The 18,685-nt window shown below is 50.1% G+C and overlaps 1 protein-coding gene across 4 annotated transcripts in view; it reads left to right on the top strand.

Moving 5' to 3' along the window:
• Positions 1 to 18,685, top strand: part of PRDM2 (PR/SET domain 2) — a 159,271-nt gene that overhangs the window by 94,854 nt on the left and 45,732 nt on the right. For 2 of the 4 annotated variants that reach the window (XM_075550930.1, XM_075550933.1), the window contains one exon: positions 2,817 to 7,305. In XM_075550930.1, the coding sequence (XP_075407045.1) occupies positions 2,817 to 7,305 (4,489 nt within the window). Of the gene's footprint in view, positions 1 to 2,816; positions 7,306 to 8,945; positions 11,791 to 18,685 lie in introns of those variants that run through there. The other 2 variants (XM_075550932.1, XM_075550931.1) reach the window with 2 other exon arrangements.

Here is an 18,685-nt window from a genome sequence, read left to right on the forward strand (position 1 = left end):
AGCAGCTGGTGGGCTTGAATTGCTGGTCTTGCAGTTAGCAGCGTGAAACCCCTTTAGGTGTTTGCCAACTAGCTCTTTATGTGGCACAGTTGGTCAAACCGACGTTGGTTCTGTATAGAGTGCAGTTGCTGGCCCATCCCTATCTGGAATGATCCAGATCGACGTTTGCAAACATTCTCACATCATGAGCAAAAACAGTTCAGCCGCTCCTTAGTGTTCTACAGAAGGTGCTTTTATACTTCATCCTCCACAGGCCTCTTCATGTGTGTACACTTTGTTATGGATCTCAGTAATAATAGAGCCGTGCACATTTTGGTTATGGGGTGGTTTAAAACCTGAGATTGGGAAGACATTTTCACCCCAACCCTCCAGTATCCTAGTCCCACATTTTGTCTAAAGATAAGGTGACTCCATTCAGAAGTTTGTGAGCCTTGGAGATGCTGGTTTCATTTCCTGTTGTCTCATCTCATCTTTTTTTGGAAAAATCTTGGGTCTTTGTTGAAAATACATTTGGAAAGTGAGCTAGCACCTAATTGAAAATACATTACCACCATCAACTAGCTGGCTGCCCGCTTTGGGGAAAACTCATGGAATTTATGAAATTTTGTCTGGAGGAGAGAAAGCTGGCTTCTATTTAGAAGCAGAAACCTCATTCCTAGTAAGTATAGTAGGACATGGGAAATTCTTATAGAACCAGTAAGGAAGACTACCTTGCATTTGCAGAGCTTGGAACACGAGCTTTTGGGCCCTCTCCTCCCCCCTCTATCTAGATGTTTGAGCCCTGATGGTGGTGGTGTGGTTATGCACTGAGCTGCAGTTCGATTGGTCAGCAGTTTAAAACCACCAGCAGCTCCGAGGGAGAAAGACTGGGCTTTCTATTCCCATTAAACAGTTAAAGGCTTGGGGGGGGGTCCCCCACACTCTCTCTCTTGACAGGTTACCAGGACTTTTAACGAAACTTGAAAAAAAAAACTACCAAACTCACTGCCATTGAGTCAATTAGCGACCCTAGAGAACTGCCCCTTTGGGTCTCCAAGACTTAACAAGCTTCTCTGTCCATCCATGTCTCTGGAATACGCGACCTGCCTCGGAGCAGTTGTACTCAGCGTGGCCCTTGAATATAAGTCCACTCATAATATATTCCTGTTAGAATTTGTTAGCCCTTCTCTGTGTTGGTCAGAGTAAAGACCAAAGGTCCTCTGTGAGCCTGCTGACTGCTGGGCCCCTCTGTGGAACCTGCTGCTCCCTCCCCGCCTCCCACACTTGGGAGCCTTACTCTTTCTGCTCTTCCTCAAGCACAGCTAACACTCCTCACAGGGCTTTTGCACTGGGCTGGTGGCATAGTGGGTCTGCATCTAATTAACTGTAAGATCAGCATTTCAAAGCCCCAGTCTCTCTGAGGGAAAACCTGGAGGCTTTCTGCTCCTGTAAAGGTTTACAGCCTCGGAACCACAGAAGCCAGTCTGTTCTATCCCATAGGTCCCCTCTGAGTCAGAATTGACCTGGTGGCAGTGAGTTGTGGCTTGGCTTCCTCTGTCCAGAGGTCTCTCCCCAGTTGCTTCTGACCCCTTGCTTTCAGCTCTGCTCAGCCAGTCCCCTTATGAGTCAGGCCTTCCTGACTTCGGCCTGGGCCCAGACACCAGAGATGACTTTGGGGTTCAATTTTGCAGGTCTTTTGCTGAGGGGCACCTGAGCGTCTCTAAAGTTTCTTTCACGGGAAACCATGCCTTTTACTAAATTTTGGGAAACATTCCAGCTTCTCCATCATTTTAATCAGGAAAGATGGAGTGGATCATTCCATTCCAGTCAGGACAGACTATTATGAATCTAAGTTGTTAATGTGTAGCAATTTCCTTGTTTCATTTTGGAATCAAATTCACAACTAATTTCCTGAAATTTGACATCAGCTACTCCAGCCCCATTGGAGGAACTGCATTTTCTAAGAGGTTTTTTCTATGCAAGGATTCTTCAAACGTGGTGGGGAAAAGTGGAATTAAAACTAATGGGTTTTTTTACGAAGCCCCTTAGGTGACTGGCTACTGGGTCCTTGGTGGTGTAATGGTCATGCCTTGGGCTGCTAACCAGAAATAAGGCCAGCAATTATAAACCACCAACCACTCTTCTGGAGAAGAGGAGGACTTCTACTGCCATGGTGACAGTCTTGGGAACCCACAGGGGCAGATCGTCCCTGCCCTGCGGGGTCGCTGTGAGTCAGCATAGACTGGATGACAGTGAGTTTGGTTTGTGGTTAAACTCTAGAAGGGCCGCGGGCACCCCGTGGGATTGCTGTCTCTGGTTCGGGTGTGTCTGCTGGCTGCCCGGAGTGCTGCCTGGTGCACGGGAGGGGCTCTAGGCATGCTCCTTTACTGAGCAAGTGCCAAGCAGAAGTGCTTTCATTTTCATTTCTGCTTTGCACCATAAAGAGTGGGAGGTTTTTTTTATTGTCAGTAGGAATCTCTTACCAAAATTGAAAACCAAACGCCTTGTATAGATTGTTCTAAGAGCTGTAAGAGCCCCCAATAAAATGATTTATAAAAAACAAAACAAAAACCAAACTCCCTGCTGTTGTATTGATCCTGACTCACAAGAATACTGTAGGACAGGGTAAACTCTTCCCCCCTACCCCCGTGTTTCTGAGGCTGTAAATCTTTACCAGAGTAGTAAAGACCTCATCTTTTCTCACAAGATTTGAACCCCTGACCTTGTGGCTAGCAGCCCAACTTGTAACCCACCAACTGCCAGAGAATTGGCCTTACACATTTTCCAAATCATTTGAATCTGCAGAGTGAATCACTGCCCTGCCTCTGCTTTGCTAGGTCCTAAAGACGAGGATGAGAAGCCCTCCGACGTGGCAGCTGAGCAGGCCGAGGTGCTTCAGAGGGAGGAGGAGGAGGAGGCATGTCCGGACGTGCCTCCAGAAGGAACTGCCCCGTGCCCAGCCTGCGAGCCCCGCGCTGAGCCAGCTGAGAAGCCAGAAGCCACAAATAGTGAGGTGAATGAATTGGAGGAAGAAGAAGAAGAAGAGGATGAGGATGATGAATTGGAAGACGACGGGGAGGAAGACACTGACTTGCCACATGAGGGCTCTCTGAAAGAAGAGCCAGAAATACAGTGCGATGAAAGGCTGGATGATTTATTAGAAGAACCAAAAAGTACTTTGAAAGAAAATCTGGAAGACTCTCCCGAGGTTACACCTGTTACCCTGACCCCTAAAACTAAAGGAGAACCCAATGGCGATGTATTTGACACATTCATGTTTCCATGTCAGCACTGTGAGCGGAAGTTTACAACCAAACAGGGCCTTGAACGTCACATGCACATCCACATGTCTACAGTCAATCATGCATTCAAATGCAAGTACTGTGGGAAGGCCTTTGGCACCCAGATTAACCGGAGGCGGCATGAGCGGCGTCATGAGGCAGGGCTGAAGCGAAAACCCAGCCTAGCGCTACAGCCATCCGAAGACCTTGCTGAAGGCAAGCCCTCTGGAGAGAATGTGACTCCCCAAGGTGAGTCCAATCCTCCCACCCTTGGGCAAGACTGTGTGGCTTTGAATTCCGAGAAAGCGTCCCAAGAAGCAGTGAGCCCTTCCACTGTGGGAGAGAATGGGGAAGCTAAGGAACTGCACCCATGCAAATACTGTAAGAAGGTTTTTGGCACGCATACTAACATGAGGCGGCACCAGCGCAGAGTGCATGAGCGTCACCTGATCCCCAAAGGCGTGCGGCGAAAAGGAGGCCTCCTAGAAGAGCCCCAACCCCCAGCAGAGCAGGTGAAGCCCCCCCAGAATGTCTATGTTCCGAGCACAGAGCCCGAGGAGGAAGGGGAAGCAGACGATGTGTATATCATGGATGTTTCTAGCAATATCTCTGAAAACCTCAACTACTACATAGACGGTAAAATCCAGACTAACAACAGCACTAGTAACTGTGATGTGATTGAGATGGAGTCCAACTCAGCGGACTTGTACAGCATCAACTGCCTGCTCACTCCGGTGACGGTGGAAATTACGCAGAACATAAAGCCCCCTCAGGCCCCTGTAACAGAGGACCTTTCCAAAGAGCCTGCCAGCGGCACAAGCAGCGAGGCCAAGAAGCGGAGAACGGCCAGCCCGCCTCTATTGCCCAAAATTAAAGCCGAAACGGATTCGGATCCCGTCGCACCTTCGTGCTCCTTGAACCTGCCTCTCAGCATATCAGCTGCCGAAGCAGTATCCTTTCACAAGGAGAAAAGTGTGTATTTGTCATCCAAACTCAAGCAGCTGCTTCAAACCCAGGAGAAACTAACGCTTCCTGCAGGAATGGCCACAACCGAGATGCCGAAACTGGGCCCTTCCTCAGTGGCTACGTCTGCCTCCATGTTACCTGTGACCTCAAGTAGGTTTAAACGGCGGACCAGTTCCCCGCCCAGCTCCCCACAACACAGTCCTGCCCTTCGAGACTTCGGGAAGCCAGGCGACGGGAAAGCTGCATGGCCCGAGGCAGTCCTGTGTTCCAAAAAACCCAAGTTAGAGAACCATAGCAGCTCGCCGGCCTGGAGTCTCTCTGGGCGGGATGAGAGAGAAGCCGGGAGTTCCCCAGGCTTGGATGAGTATAAAATAGCTAAAGAGTGGGTCTCCAGCCCTGCTTTCAGTAGCGTGTGCAACCAGCAGCCCCTAGATCTGTCCAGCGGCATCAAGCAGAAAACCGAGGGCCTGGGCAAGACTCCCATACAATGGGAATCTGTGCTAGATCTCAGCGTGCACAAAAAGCCCTGTGGTGACTCTGAAGGCAGAGAGTTGAAGGAGAACCATGCGGGGCAGCCGACCTGTAGCACCACAAGGAAAAAGAAGCCAACCACCTGCATGCTGCAGAAGGTTCTTCTCAACGAGTACAACGGCACCGAGCTACCTGTGGAAAATACTACAGATGTGGTGGCCAGGAGCCCAAGTCCTTGTAAATCCCTTGAGCCCCAGCCAGATGCTGACCTGGGCCCCGACTCGAGTTCATCTGCCTTGACTGCACAGTCGCCACCTGACGTTTCTCCTGCATCGCCCACCCTACCGGCTGCTGCTCTTTGTTCTGCTCAGCTGCCGCCCCTTTTGGTGCCCACAAATCCCTCTTCTCCTCCAGCCTGTCCTCCGGTCCTAACTGTCGCCACACCCCCACCTCCACTCCTCCCTACTCTCCCCCTGCCTCTGCCAGCCCCCTCTTCCGATGCCTCTCCTCACCCGTGCCCCTCTCCTCTCTCCACCGCTGCCACCCAGTCCCCACTTCCCATTCTTTCCCCAACAGTGTCACCCTCTCCCTCTCCTATCCCCTCAGTGGAGCCGCTCATGTCTGCAGCGTCTCCTGGGCCCCCCACACTTTCTTCCTCCTCCTCTTCCTCATCGTCCTTCTCTTCCTCTTCCTCCTCATCCCCTTCTCCACCTCCTCTCTCAGCGGTGTCATCTGTTGTCTCCTCTGGTGATAATCTGGAAGCATCTCTCCCCATGATAGCCTTCAAACAGGAAGAGTTGGAGAGTGAAGAGCCAAAGCCCCGGGAAGAGCCCCAGTCTTCAGGCGAGCAGGAGACCGTGCAGGAAACCTTCAACAAAAGTTTCGTGTGCAATGTCTGTGAATCACCTTTTCTCTCCATTAAAGACCTAACCAAACATCTATCTGTTCATGCAGAAGATTGGCCCTTCAAATGTGAATTCTGCGTGCAGCTCTTTAAGGAGAAGACCGATTTGTCAGAGCATCGCTTTTTGCTCCACGGAGTTGGGACTATCTTTGTGTGCTCCGTTTGTAAAAAGGAATTTGCGTTTCTGTGCAATTTGCAGCAGCACCAGCGAGATCTTCACCCAGACAAGGTGTGTACACACCACGAGCTTGCGAGTGGGACTCTCCGGCCCCAGAACTTCACAGACCCCAGCAAGGCCCGTGTGGAGCACATGCAGAGCTTGCCAGAAGACCCTTCTGAAGCAACTAAGGAGGAGGAGGAAGAGGAGCTCAATGATTCCTCTGAAGAACTTTACACAACCATAAAAATAATGGCTTCTGGAATAAAGACGAAGGATCCAGATGTTCGATTGGGTCTCAACCAGCATTACCCAAGCTTTAAACCACCTCCGTTTCAGTACCATCACCGAAACCCTATGGGCATTGGGGTGACGGCCACCAATTTCACCACCCACAACATCCCACAGACGTTTACCACTGCCATCCGCTGCACCAAGTGTGGGAAAGGTGTGGACAACATGCCCGAACTGCACAAACACATCCTGGCATGTGCATCAGCCAGTGACAAGAAGCGGTACACCCCCAAGAAGAACCCAGTTCCCCTGAAGCAGACGGTGCAACCCAAAAATGGGGTGGTGGTGATGGAGAACCCTGGGAAGAACACCTTCAGACGCATGGGGCAACCCAAAAGGCTGAACTTCAGTGTCGAGCTCAGCAAGATGTCGACCAATAAGCTGAAGTTGAACGCGTTGAAGAAGAAAAACCAGCTAGTGCAGAAGGCAATCCTGCAGAAAACCAAGGCTGCCAAACAGAAGGCTGACCTCAAGAGCACGTCTGAGCCGTCTTCCCACATCTGCCCGTACTGCAATAGGGAGTTCACGTACATCGGGAGCCTGAACAAGCACGCTGCCTTTAGCTGTCCCAAAAAACCCCTTTCCCCTAACAAAAAAAAAGCTGCCCACTCTTCCAAGAAAGGTGGACATTGTTCGCCTGCAAGCAGCGACAAGAGCAGCAGCAGCAACCACCGTCGGCGAACGGCGGACGCCGAGATTAAGATGCAGAGCACCCCGACCCCTCTGGGCAAGACCCGTGCTCGCAGCACCGGCCCCACGCCCGTCCCCTTGCCCTCCTCATCCTTCAGGGCCAAGCAGAATGTCAAGTTTGTGTCTTCGGTGAAGTCCAAAAAATCAAACTCCACCTCCTCTTCCTCCTCCTTCTCTGCCTCCTCTTCCTCCTCCTTCTCTGCCTCCTCTTCTTCCTCCTCTTCCTCCTCCTCCTCCTCCTCTCTAAGGAACTCCAGCCCAATAAGAGTGGCCAAAATGCCACACGTCGAGGGGAAGAAGCCCAAAGCTGTGGCCAAGCACCACCCTGCGCAACTGGCCAGCAAAGCGTCCCGGAGCTCACACGTCCGGGTCCAGAAGAGCAGAGCCTCGCTGCCTGGCAAGGTTGCTGTGGCCAGCAAGAAAAGAACAGACCGGTTCATTGTCAAGTCTCGGGAGCGGAGCGGGGGGCCAGTCACTCGCAGCTTACAGCTGGCTGCTGCCGCTGCTGACCCAAGTGATAGGAGAGAGGACGGCAGTGCCAAGCAGGAGCTCAAGGACTTCAGGTAAGCCGTCTCCTCCAGGGCTGAGAGCTAGGGGGCAGGGTGAGCTTGCCCACGGGCAGTGTAACCTGGTTATTCTTCCTGTGTGGGTTTGCTATCAGCACGTCAAAGGCAGTAGCTGCCACGCATGCTGTGCGCGTCCCCAAAGGTTGACACTGGAGGTTCTAGCAGCACGTAAATAGCTCTAATTCCAGCTTACAACTCACACAGTGGGATCAGCTGTGAGTGGATTTTGAAACCACCAGTGCCCTCTGAGAAAGATAAGATCCTTTCCATTGCCAGTGCCCTGCCTCTCCCACCTCATCACCACGTGCCTCACTTCCTGACCGTGGGTGATTGCTTCTTGGTGATTAGGAGCCCATATTACAACCTTGTTCTGTGCCTCTGTGCCAGTTGCAAAGTGGCCCTAGTCATGAGAGTGCCATCTTTCACTGCCAGTACTTTCTTGTTCCCACTGGCCACACTGGTTGGAAGGGCACCATGGTACTGCCTCCCTTGCACATCCCTAGATTAGACAAGAGGGGGAGAGCAGAGACCCTCCCCGGAGACAGGAACCCTGGTGTGTCAGCTTCCTTGCGCAGTGCCTTGGTTTCCCCGGTTAGCCTTAGGTTTGAGGTGTTGTACTGCTGTGCTCGATCGGACTTCCCATGTTCAGGTCTACTCTTCGAGAGAGGTAAAGAGTGGGTGTGGCTTCTCAGACTGCCTGAAGTGTGCGTAGTCAGCCCATGTGCACTCTCGAATTCCAGCCATTGCCTGAGGAGTGCCCGCAGCTCCTCCAGAGAGAATTTCTCCACGACACTTTGAGGTCTTGTCTTTCCAGCTTTGGCTGCCCGGCAGTAGACTTTATTTTAGAATATGACAATTCTTGGGTGTTGGGAACACATCAGAACTAGGGTTCACTGTGGAGGGAGAGACAGGCTTTCTAAGAGGCAGTTCTATCCTGTCCTATAGGGTCCCTGTGAGTCAGGACTGACTCTGGGAGTGACTGTTCAGTGGGGTGAGGGCCACCCAGAAGAGGGCCTGCGTCCTCGGACGTCCTGCTGTCTCGTGGCCCCTGGGTCCGGCTTAGGTCTGGAAGCTGTTGGGTCTGATAACCAGGCCCAAGAGTGATGCGGAGGACACTCTTCAGCCAAGACCGAGCTCCGCAGTTTACTGTAGGAACATGCAGAAACGCTGCTTCCTACGTGTGTATGATATGTTCAGTTACTTTGCTATTCCCCAGCATCTGGTCTCTGGCAAGCTGAGCCCTGGTCACCATCCTCAGAGCTGGCATCCTGTCCTGTAGTCCTTTACTTGGGCACCTATTTGTCTTTACCAGGCCTGCCATCCGATGTTCCATGCCCATAGGGCATCTCCCAGGGGCTAATTTAGCTTGCTCTGTGTCACTTGGGGTCTCTGATAGTACCTGGAAGGAATCCCTTCAAAGTGGAGTCACTGTGAAAGTGGGAAGGGCATTTAATTAACCTCTTAGCAACTCAGTGTTGTTTGAAGAACCCTCCGGACAACCAAGGAGCAGAGAGCCTCATAAAGTTCCTTCTCTCTGGTCTGCTCCTGTTCAGTGTACTGATTGTACTTGGAGAGTTGGCCTGAGGGGAGCAGGGGAGCCACAGCTAAGGCAACATTGGTATTGTTCTGATTGGTAGGTGATGAGCATCCTTTCCCACAACCCGACCGGGGAACTGGGCGGCAGACACATCGCAGATGAGTGGACGGCAGAGGGGCCCACTTACCAACCCATCAAGTACTGGAGTGTTTTGGGACTCAAAACACAAGTGTCCAACAGGAAATGAGGTTTTGAAGATCTGGGCAAGGAGTAGGCATGTCCTCCCGAGTGTCCAAGCACACTGAGTGCCCAGCCAGCACCATGGTTTTTAGGCCTCGGCCTCAGTGCGCCACTGGCACAGGGCGTGGTTTTCAGTGGTCTTCAAGCTCGTGCCGTTTCTTTCTACTCCTCCATTTTTTATTTAGGGAAGATTTTATTCAGGAAGCAAGCCCTCACTCATGTTCAGAAACACAGTTTTCAAAACTCCTGTTCCCAGAGGTCCTGCTGCTCTTCCCCCTGCGCCCCAAGCACTTCCTCAGAACTGGCAGCGCATCCCTTTCCTTCCCTCCAATCCAGTCTCTACCCGCCCTCCCCAACAGCGCTCAGGACTTTTACAACCGAGTGCCAACTCAGGATTCCAGTGTGCACTTGCAGGCAACCAGGTGATTGACGACAGCCAGAGCCTGCTGTTAGACTCCTAGTGACTCGCCAGCTGGCCATTTCCTAGAGCACACACCGTTTGGGTAAATCGGTGAAACAGGCACGTGCGCCAAATCCTTTTTCTAGGACAAAGCCTCCAGGAAATCAGGCGTCCCACCCACCCACCTGTCAGGTTCTCTTAAGAACAGTGGCTCTGTTGGGGAGGCGCCATGATGTGCGTGCCCTCCAGAGCCTGCCGGCTTGTGCCTGGTACTTCCCGGGGATCTGCTGCTGAGGCCTGCCTCCTGTCGTGCTCGCCGCCTCCTAAGTCCCAAAGTGCTCATCAGTTCCTGAATGCTCCGTTTTAAACAGTTGTTTGCTTGTATGATGCTTTATCAATACCGGGGTCCCTCTTGCAGCCAATCAAGAAAACGAAAAGCCAAGGGCTCAGAATGAAGTGCAGACCAAGTTTTCTCATTGACTTAAGAATTGACCCAGAACAAATACAATGATGGATTCCCCAGGTGTCCATCTCTGTTCCCCCTTCCCAATTCAGACCTCCTCCCAGTGTGTGTCCTTTGTGTATGAGGCAGAAGTTCCCAAGTACCTTCAGAGTCACTTATGTCACTATCTTAGTAACATTTGTTTGTCTTATTGGACTATTCACTTTCCTTCTTTAACATGCTCAGTTCATGTAAGGTTCTATTATGTTGTCATTTATCTTCAGTTTTCTTATTTTCTAGGAACTTCCTGTAGAAAAGCCCCCAAAACAAAACAAACCTAAATTGACTAAATAACGATTATTGCATGCTCAACTTAGGATAAGCACTACGACCAAGGATATGAAATCTACCAAGCTTGCAAGACCAGTTGAAGCTGACTCACCAGTCCTAGCACCCATCTGATTGCCGGCAGGCTTCTCACTACCCTGAGGGGGTCAGTGCCCACTACCCCCTGCCCCCACCCCCCAAAGCTGGGCTCCTGGCAGACTGGGGTCCATTGAGGGAGGGCCCAGTGGTGAGCTAGATGACCTGGCTCCTCACCAGACTGGGAACCCAACTCCGTGTGGGGCTCTTGCTTTTGGCACCTAATAGAGAAAAGAATGATCGAAGACGACCTTGCAAAGCCAGCTGCTCCCTGTTTGATCAGTGGTTTGTGGTAGATGTCAGGGATGGCACGCGTTTTAAAATGCTGTGGTCTCACACCAGCTCTTGACACAGCTCTTTTAAATGGGCTGTAGACAGACACACATTTAGCTGATCTCTTCCCCTCTCCCGCCTTTTTTCTTTTTTATTACAAGCAGATTGCCAGCATAATGAGGAGGGAACCAGATTGGAGATGAACTTTTTTATGTCTCTCCCAAGTGTCACGATCATCTATCCAAGTGGAGAGTATCATCTCAGTTCATTATCTGGCACTAATTTATAACTACCATATTATCAGTTGTTACTGTGGAGCAACATCGGTGTACAGGATGGCCCCTGGGCCTTTATATAGATGTATGTCTGTCTACATGCAAATACAGATGCACTGTGTATCAGGTTTTACACTTGATTTCGAATTGATGAAAAACAACAGATTGGCCTCTTTCTTCAGTTTCATTTCTCCTTGCAGTCACCTGCTTCCCCTCCCCCCAAATTAATGACTGAGTTGGTGGAAAACAGCTAGGTTTTTATTCATATCGGGTTTTTTTTTTTCTCTCAACTTTCAAAAAGTAATCTACCTCTTACAACTTGTAGTTTAATATTTGTTCAGTGAATTTGTGCCACTTTAACTCTTTCACTATCATTCCCATTTTGTTACATTTCTGTTATGGGGACTTTATGTTGAAATATTGTATAAATCATTTGTAGCAGTTTAAAAATAAAATATTTAAAATTATTTAAATTTGTTTTGGACGCCTCAATTGTATTATATGTGATTTACATTTTGCCTGAAATCTTTTGTTTTGAGTTGTTAATCTTGGAGAGTGTTGATCCTGTATTGGCTTGCTGTTGGTTATTTTATTGTTGGAGAGTGATACAAGACTATTCAAATGAAAATATTAAAACCGACCATTTGACTTACGAAAGGGGTCGTCCGTTGATTGAACCCTTAGCCTTCGCAGAGAGGGGGCATGAAATGTAGCTAGACAAGGTCCCAGTGGTGTTTGCCATTCCCCCCCTTCTAGCATGAGCTTGTCGGATGTATTAAAAAAAGAACTACCAAAAAACCAAAAAGATTTTTATGCTGTTGCCAGCAAGCCCTTGAAAAAATGGAGGAATTCCAATGATACATTTTTAATACTTGTAACCAATAAAAAAACACTTTCCTAAACCCTTGTGGAAGGACTGCATTTTGTGCCTACCTGACTGGGGTGGCGGCGTGCGCTCAGGCCAGCCAGCACTGTGTGGAACCTGCCTCTGCAGGCTTAAGAGCAGTGCTCTAGCTGTCTGGTGGCTGCCACTTCCACCTCCTCCTGTTTGCCATTCACTCTGATTTGTTGGTTTAAATTGCTCTGTCCTTCAGGGGTCAGGCGTGTGGTGGTACCATGTGGACTTAACGTTGGTAAGCGCGGAAGCATTTCATTTGTGGGGTCTCCACTTCCTCTGCTTATTGAAAGTTAGTGGGTTATTTTCTGGATCCCTGGTCTAAGGCAGAACATTTGCACTAAGGCTGACTACTTGCACTGGCTGCTTTCTGAGTACAACTGGTTGACGGCCAGTGGTATTTGGTCCCGGTGCTGTGTGTGCCATTCCTCCGAGAGGGTGGGGAGGTGGGTAGGGGCAAACTCTCCTTGGTAGAAGTGACCCCTCTCTGGCTTTTGTTCCTGTATTGGAGAAGCTTAGAGGGCAGCGGGTGGGTGGGAAGAGAGGACAGGTTGAGTTTCCAGGGGCCTTTCAGCATCATTAGTTCTCAGGGTTGTTTTGAGGGGCCCTGTGAGGAAGCTAGTGACAAGGGGGTCTTGTCTGTGAGAGCTGGTGTCCATTAGAGCCCATCTGCTGGCCTGTCCTCTAGCCAGTCAGCAGGCATGAGGCGAGTCCCTTCTGCTCCCTAGCACTGGGATGGTTCAGCCTGGGGAAGTATTTTGCCTGCGGATCTGAGTTTGCTGTCTGCACAGAGTGGAGTGTTGGCCGGTGTCCTCACTAGACGGCAGAGATGGGCTTGTGCCCCAGGTTCCATAGGACTCGGGGCTGGGGGAGAGGGCAGTGCTGCAGAAGTTTTGTGGGAAAAATTCTATTCTAATTCCACCTTTCTGTGAACTTTTTGAAGTTCCCTCATATTTCTTGAAGGAATCTCAGAGAAATCATCCCACTGGAAAGGAGCTACCTGAGGATGCCAGTTGTATTCCTGCGAGAGTTGGGTGGTTGGGTGGCGTGAATCACTGCAGCCTTCTGTCCCTGTGGGAGAAAGATGGGACTCTCTCCTTCTGTGGAGAGGTGCCATCTTGGAAACTCAAAGGGCCGTCTGCCCTGTTGCTGTGGTTTCGGTTTTTTTTCCCTGTTGGGAGTTTGTAGCCTGCCTGCTTTGGTAAAAAACAGTCAAGCAAGGCCGTTCACCAAATCAATTTAGTGAGCACATATGTACAAGGTGAGGGGACATTTCCCCTGGTCTTTTACCATTTTGCAGGAGCTTTTTGAAACCCCTCCTGTGCCACCTGTGCTCAGGGGACCCGTCAGTGGAGTCAATGGATCCAAACTAAGGGTCCTAAAACTATGGCCTGCGGGCCATATGTGGCCTTCCGAGGACATTTATCCAGCCCGCCAGGTGTTTTTGCCCCCTTTGTTTTTTTTTTACTTCAAAATAAGATAAGTGCAGTGTGCATAGGGATTTGTTCATAGTTCTTTTTAAAACTATAGTCTGGCCCTTCTAGTGGAACTGAGGGACAGTGAACTGGCCCCCTGTTTAAGAAGTTTGAGGACCCCTGATCCAAACCTTAGCACCTGAGTGTGTGGTGGCCCCTCCCCCTCCCCTTTTTAACCTCGTCTTTGAAAACTCCACACCTTTTCTCCGTTCCCCAAAGGCTAGGTGGTCAAGATGCTGTTTATAGCTTACTGTCTGCCTGCTGCTGTCTAAACTGCAGGCGTGTAATGCTTAAGTAAAAAGCCCAGCCACTCTGCTAAAGTATAGCTCTCAATGCCTTTGATATTTTATTCGTGTACATTTTGATCTGATAGTGACTCTCCCTGTGGAGAGATTTATTTCCATAAAGCGGGCAATTTGCCCTGAAGGGGGAATTCTAATGCAAGTAGGTCAGGAAAAAGTTGGCTCACACGTAAAAGCCACATTTAAAGTTCTTTGAAGGCCAGCCTGTGACTTAAGAAAAGGGGATTGTTCCTGTTGATTCGTCCAAGCTCAGCGCCGCGACTATTCTTCCCGGTGCCGCTACCACTGGTGATGTCAAAGCGCCATCCCATCCAGGGGCTGCCCTCTTGGGTTTCCTTGATAAGCGAGGGCCCAGAAGGTCAGTGGTTGGAATCCACCCCTTGTTCCACTGAAAGAGATGTGATAGACTGCTTCTGGAGAGATGATAGCCTTGGGAATCCTGAGACAGATCTCGTTAGGGTCACTAGGAGGGTGATCCACTGGATGACGACAATTGTTATGGAATGTGGTTGCCGGGCTTTCTTCCACTGAGATAGTGGGTAGGCCCGAACTGCCGTTCTCCAGGGACCTCAGGGCGAGTGAGTGTCCTGAGGGTGGCCAAGCCACTGGTCAGTGCAGGCGGGAAGGGCAGAGAAGAGCTTGGAGTGAGATGGCCCCGTGTCCTGCTGAGGGGGAGCCGTAGCCCTGCCCCCCTCCAACACAGTGTCGCTCTCACACCTACTGGAGTCTGTCAAAGCAAAAACACCTTTGCTATTAGACTTCTAGGCCTGGGTCACACAGCTCAAAACCTCCGCAAGTAATCCCGGGGCGCACAGGGAATTTCTGATTGAGTGTTGGAGAATAATGACGAATGCAGGTAGCGCTGACGTGACGGAACACTAATTTTTACTTGCACCTCCAAGCATCGTGAGGTTCGAATACATTTTGTCTCTACAGGTAGGTCTCAGTTGTCCATGACATGCTGTCTGTGTTAGGATGTTAGGTGCTTTGGACGTTGTGGATGCCTTACTGTAGTCTGGCCCTGCCTTGTCTTGAAGCATCTCAAAGAAGCTTCCTGCCTTAACGATCTTCAACATGCTGAGAGAGATCCGTTCTTGGGTTTGGTCCCTAATCTTTTTGTTTTTAATCATTGTATTAGGGGCTCATACAGCTCTTATCACAATCCATACATACATCAATTGTGTAAAGCACATTTGTACATTCATTGCCCTCATCATTCTCAAGACATTTGCTCTCCACCTAAGCCCCTGGCATTGGCTCCTCGTTTTTTCCCCTCCCTCCCTGCTCCCCCTCCCTCTTGGTCCCTAATCTTTGTCACCTGGCCATTTCTCCATATCTGATACATGTCCCGAGAGCATCTTTTGTTAGCCTTGTAGGTGACGGTGGAGCCGCCGTTTAGCAGAGAGTGAGTGATCACATTCACAGATTTAATAGCCCTGCGTTTCACTTCCAGATCAGTCCTGCTCTGCCGTCACGAGCTGCGGTTCCGCTGGTTTAGGAGCTGTGGTCACGTCACGGTGTGTTTCGGAAGGAAAATGGGTAGCACGCCACTGGACCGGCAGTGCAAGAGCCGGAATGCTGCGCGCGTGTCAGATGCACACGGTGAGCGGGTCACTTGCTGACACTCAGGTGACACCGGTCACTTCACTGCATGGGTCACAGGAGGCCCGGTAGCTAGGCCGTTTATTATGACCCTGTTTTGATGACTGGGTTATAGGTGCTGCGTGTACAGTCCCAGTGGACAGCATGAGCCCTGGAGGTGCAGTGACTTAGGTCCTCAGAGGATTGCCTAAAACTTGGGAGTTAGAACTCCGCAGCTTCCCTGCGAGAGAGATGCACAGTCTGCTTCCATGAAGTTGTTCGATTTTGGGGACCGGGGACCCAGTGGGGCGCAGTCGCTATGAGTCGGGACGGACCCCAGTGCTGTGGGATTGTTTGGTGGACTCCGGTGTGCCTGGCCAGTGCAGTTGCTTTGTACACACCATGTGAGGTGCGTGTGTTCCGTGCAGGAAGCTCTCGTAGTGAATGTTCCTGGGTACAGTTGCTACGTGCTGGTCTCTGATCGTAATTTCTCAACGCTTCTGCTCTTAAAACATTGAGCATAGATGCAGTCAGATGTTGCCCAAGGGGATGATGATCGGTACATGATAGAGTAGGCACTTCAGCTCTTCTCATCCTGCCGAAGGAAGACGAAGACCATGACATTGGTTGGAAGTGGAGTCAAGGGTTTATGAATCCTTCATCCTCGGGATAGAGAAAAGGTGTGTGGACTTTTTCGAAAGAAAGCTAGCCAATTGGGGGAACTTGTGTTTGTCCCAGAGCCTGGACCCCTGTTTGGTCTCTCCTGGGACTTGACCTTTCCTTAAGGTTAGACTCCCCAGGTGAAGTTCTCTCCTGTCCCTACCAATGAGACCGGTCTACTGAGTCTGACAAGTGCCACCGAACTTGCCTCCCAGGACCTTCATATAGGAGCCCTGGGTGGTGTCAATGGTTAACGTGGGCCCGTAAAGTCAAAATGAACTCAATGGCAATGTTTCTGCTTTTGTTTCGGGAGGGTGGGGGTGCTAGTATGCACAGTGCTAGGGAGATATAAAACCTGGGTCCAGACTGCTGGGGAAAAGTGGCATCTGTGTCATTTATTCTACATAAAGCATCAACTTAGAAAGCAGTTTGATGGAACAAAGCTTGAGGTTTCAGTGTATGTGATTTAAGGTGAAATATGGACACTGCTCATTGGTTGGTCCGCTGCTTTTCCCATGCCTGCTGGAACACTTCTGGCCCCTCCCACTTCCCTTCCCTTGTTGCAGCTTCCTGTTGAAATTGTGTCATGTCAAAACATTGCTGAGAAACTTCGGGGTGAACTAGTAGGGCTTGAAACTTTAAAAAAAAACAACATTGCTTACTGTATGCTGGTTATACAAATCGGGTCCTTAAAATTTTTATTTTGTTGAAAATATGTACAACAAAATACCTATACAGCTGTTTCTACGTGTCCAATTTGGTGACCTGGAGGACAGGCTGTGCGGCCTTTCTTCCCCTCCTTTGCTGAGTTCTGACCACGGCCCCACTGTTCTCTCTGAGGTGCCTATCTATGCTGTCACTCGGATCCTAGGTAGGTCTGAAGTGAGCAACATGCTCAAGGCAGACTTGATTGTTCTGTTAGTTAACCTTGAACTGCCAGGTTTTAAGAAGACTTTCAGGGCATATTTCTGTGCAGGGTTATCTCAGGCAAAATAGTATCAGGGGCTCAGCCACCTCCATGTCTCCTGAGAGTCTGTTGTCTGTGAGAATTCAAAATTCCTGTCTGTATTTCTCCTCCCTTTTAATCCGGATGCCTCTGTAGCAGTAACATGTGGTGAAACATGCCAACGACATGGCGAGCGCAGTCTCGCTTTCAGATGGGAAACAGCCTTGGGGTGTGATTTTGCTCGGCAGTCACATCTCCAAAGCGACAAGTAGAATTGGAACTGGCTCCCAACTGCACTGCCTGGTGATGGCCTCTATAGGTTTTTGTTTTTCATTTAAGGTTAGGGCTGTCTTTCTTCTACATGTAGAATAAACACTCTTCAAGCATCAGTGAACATGTAGACGAGTCACTTTGTGAGGGAAGGAAATCTTCCGGGTGTAGCAACACCTGCATCTAAGTTGGCTTTTCCAAAGCTTGGAATATACTTTCACCTCATGGACCTTCCGGGCCCGTGCCCATCTTGACTTGAGTGGATCTTGGCTTGATCTGTTTAATCAATGGAAGGAAGCCGGACTGTCTTGGAGAAATCAGATCTCACCAAAACATCCTTTGATTTTGAAGGTGATTCTGGGAGTGCCCTGAGGGGTGACTGAGAACCTTGATCTCTTGGGCATTGACCTCAAAGCTTCCCAACGCCGACTTGTCTTCCCACCCCACAAGTGTGCCCATTCCGTGTAAAACCAAAGGTCTGGTGTCTGCGAATGATATTGTTAAAGCCTGGGATTAGAGTCTGGAGGGTGTGAGTGGGCTCTTCTTCATTCACTGGATTCATTAGAAGGATTGTGGCGGGGGAGGGGAGCATTTTGATACCTGCATTACCTGTAGCTGTCATGAGCCGTTGACAGGGACTCGGAGCGAGCGCATCCTGTCAAACCATTGCGGTAAGAGGACTAGTATGTCCCTCCTGCCTGACTTGGACCCACGGAATTCCCTTTGCAAATGACACGTAACTCAGGCGGCTCTTCTGGAGAGGGCAAGCCTTTGATGGAAGAAGTTGGTGCCTAAATGCGCCTCACTCAAGCGCAGCAAATAAGCCAGAGCAGGAAGTTAGGCGCACACGCGTTTGCCATTCCTAATAGGCAAGGGCTAGTCGGGCCACCGAATGGGTCAGCCCAGCGAGGGGAAGAGAGGTCCTGGGGACGCCTTGGCCACTGTGTGAAGCCACAGGCTGGTTTCACAGACGGGCTTAGGTTCTGAACTGGACTGCATTGAATCGAAGAATGGTTTCATCTCAGTGTTTAGATAACCATCACCTACTATTTAATCTGGCTTTCTACTTACTTAAAGCTCCAAGTCTGCATTCAAGCTAAGTGGAAATTTCACACAGCAATAAAACACAAGTGCGATAATAGCAGAGATATTTGGGACTTAGGTTCTAGTTGGTGGTTTCTTATTTTTTAATACCAAGTTTCCAGGGGCAAAGGTTGCATTTGCCTTAAGACTCCCTTATTGCCGAGAAGACACTTTTCCTGTGGTTTGTCAGAGTGACGTTTTTTTTAAGGCTCACGAGGAGAGACTCCCCACTAGCTTTTTGTACTCCCACCCCAGCCTTGCCAGGCCAGCTAGAGTTCAGGAACATTTTCAAATGGTTTCTGTTTCCTGTCTATTCTTGGACTGGTGAATGCAGGCACATTCTCCTGGGGTGACTCTGTCAGCTGGTCAGCCATTCAGAAAACACTTGGAATGCCCCTTTGAGATGGTGTCTGGTGGTAGACTAGCCACTGGTGGATGCTGACCTGCCGCCAGAGAACAGAGCTAGAGAGGCTTGGTGAGGACCTGGGGAGTGCAGCGGACAAGGGCCGTGCTAGCATGGTCCCACGGGCCTCCTGAGGGACAGCTAGCTGACTGGAAACTGCCCACACGAGGGA

The sequence above is a fragment of the Tenrec ecaudatus genome, chromosome 1 (genome assembly GCF_050624435.1).
Source record: "Tenrec ecaudatus isolate mTenEca1 chromosome 1, mTenEca1.hap1, whole genome shotgun sequence".
In the NCBI taxonomy this organism is placed as follows: domain Eukaryota; kingdom Metazoa; phylum Chordata; class Mammalia; order Afrosoricida; family Tenrecidae; genus Tenrec; species Tenrec ecaudatus.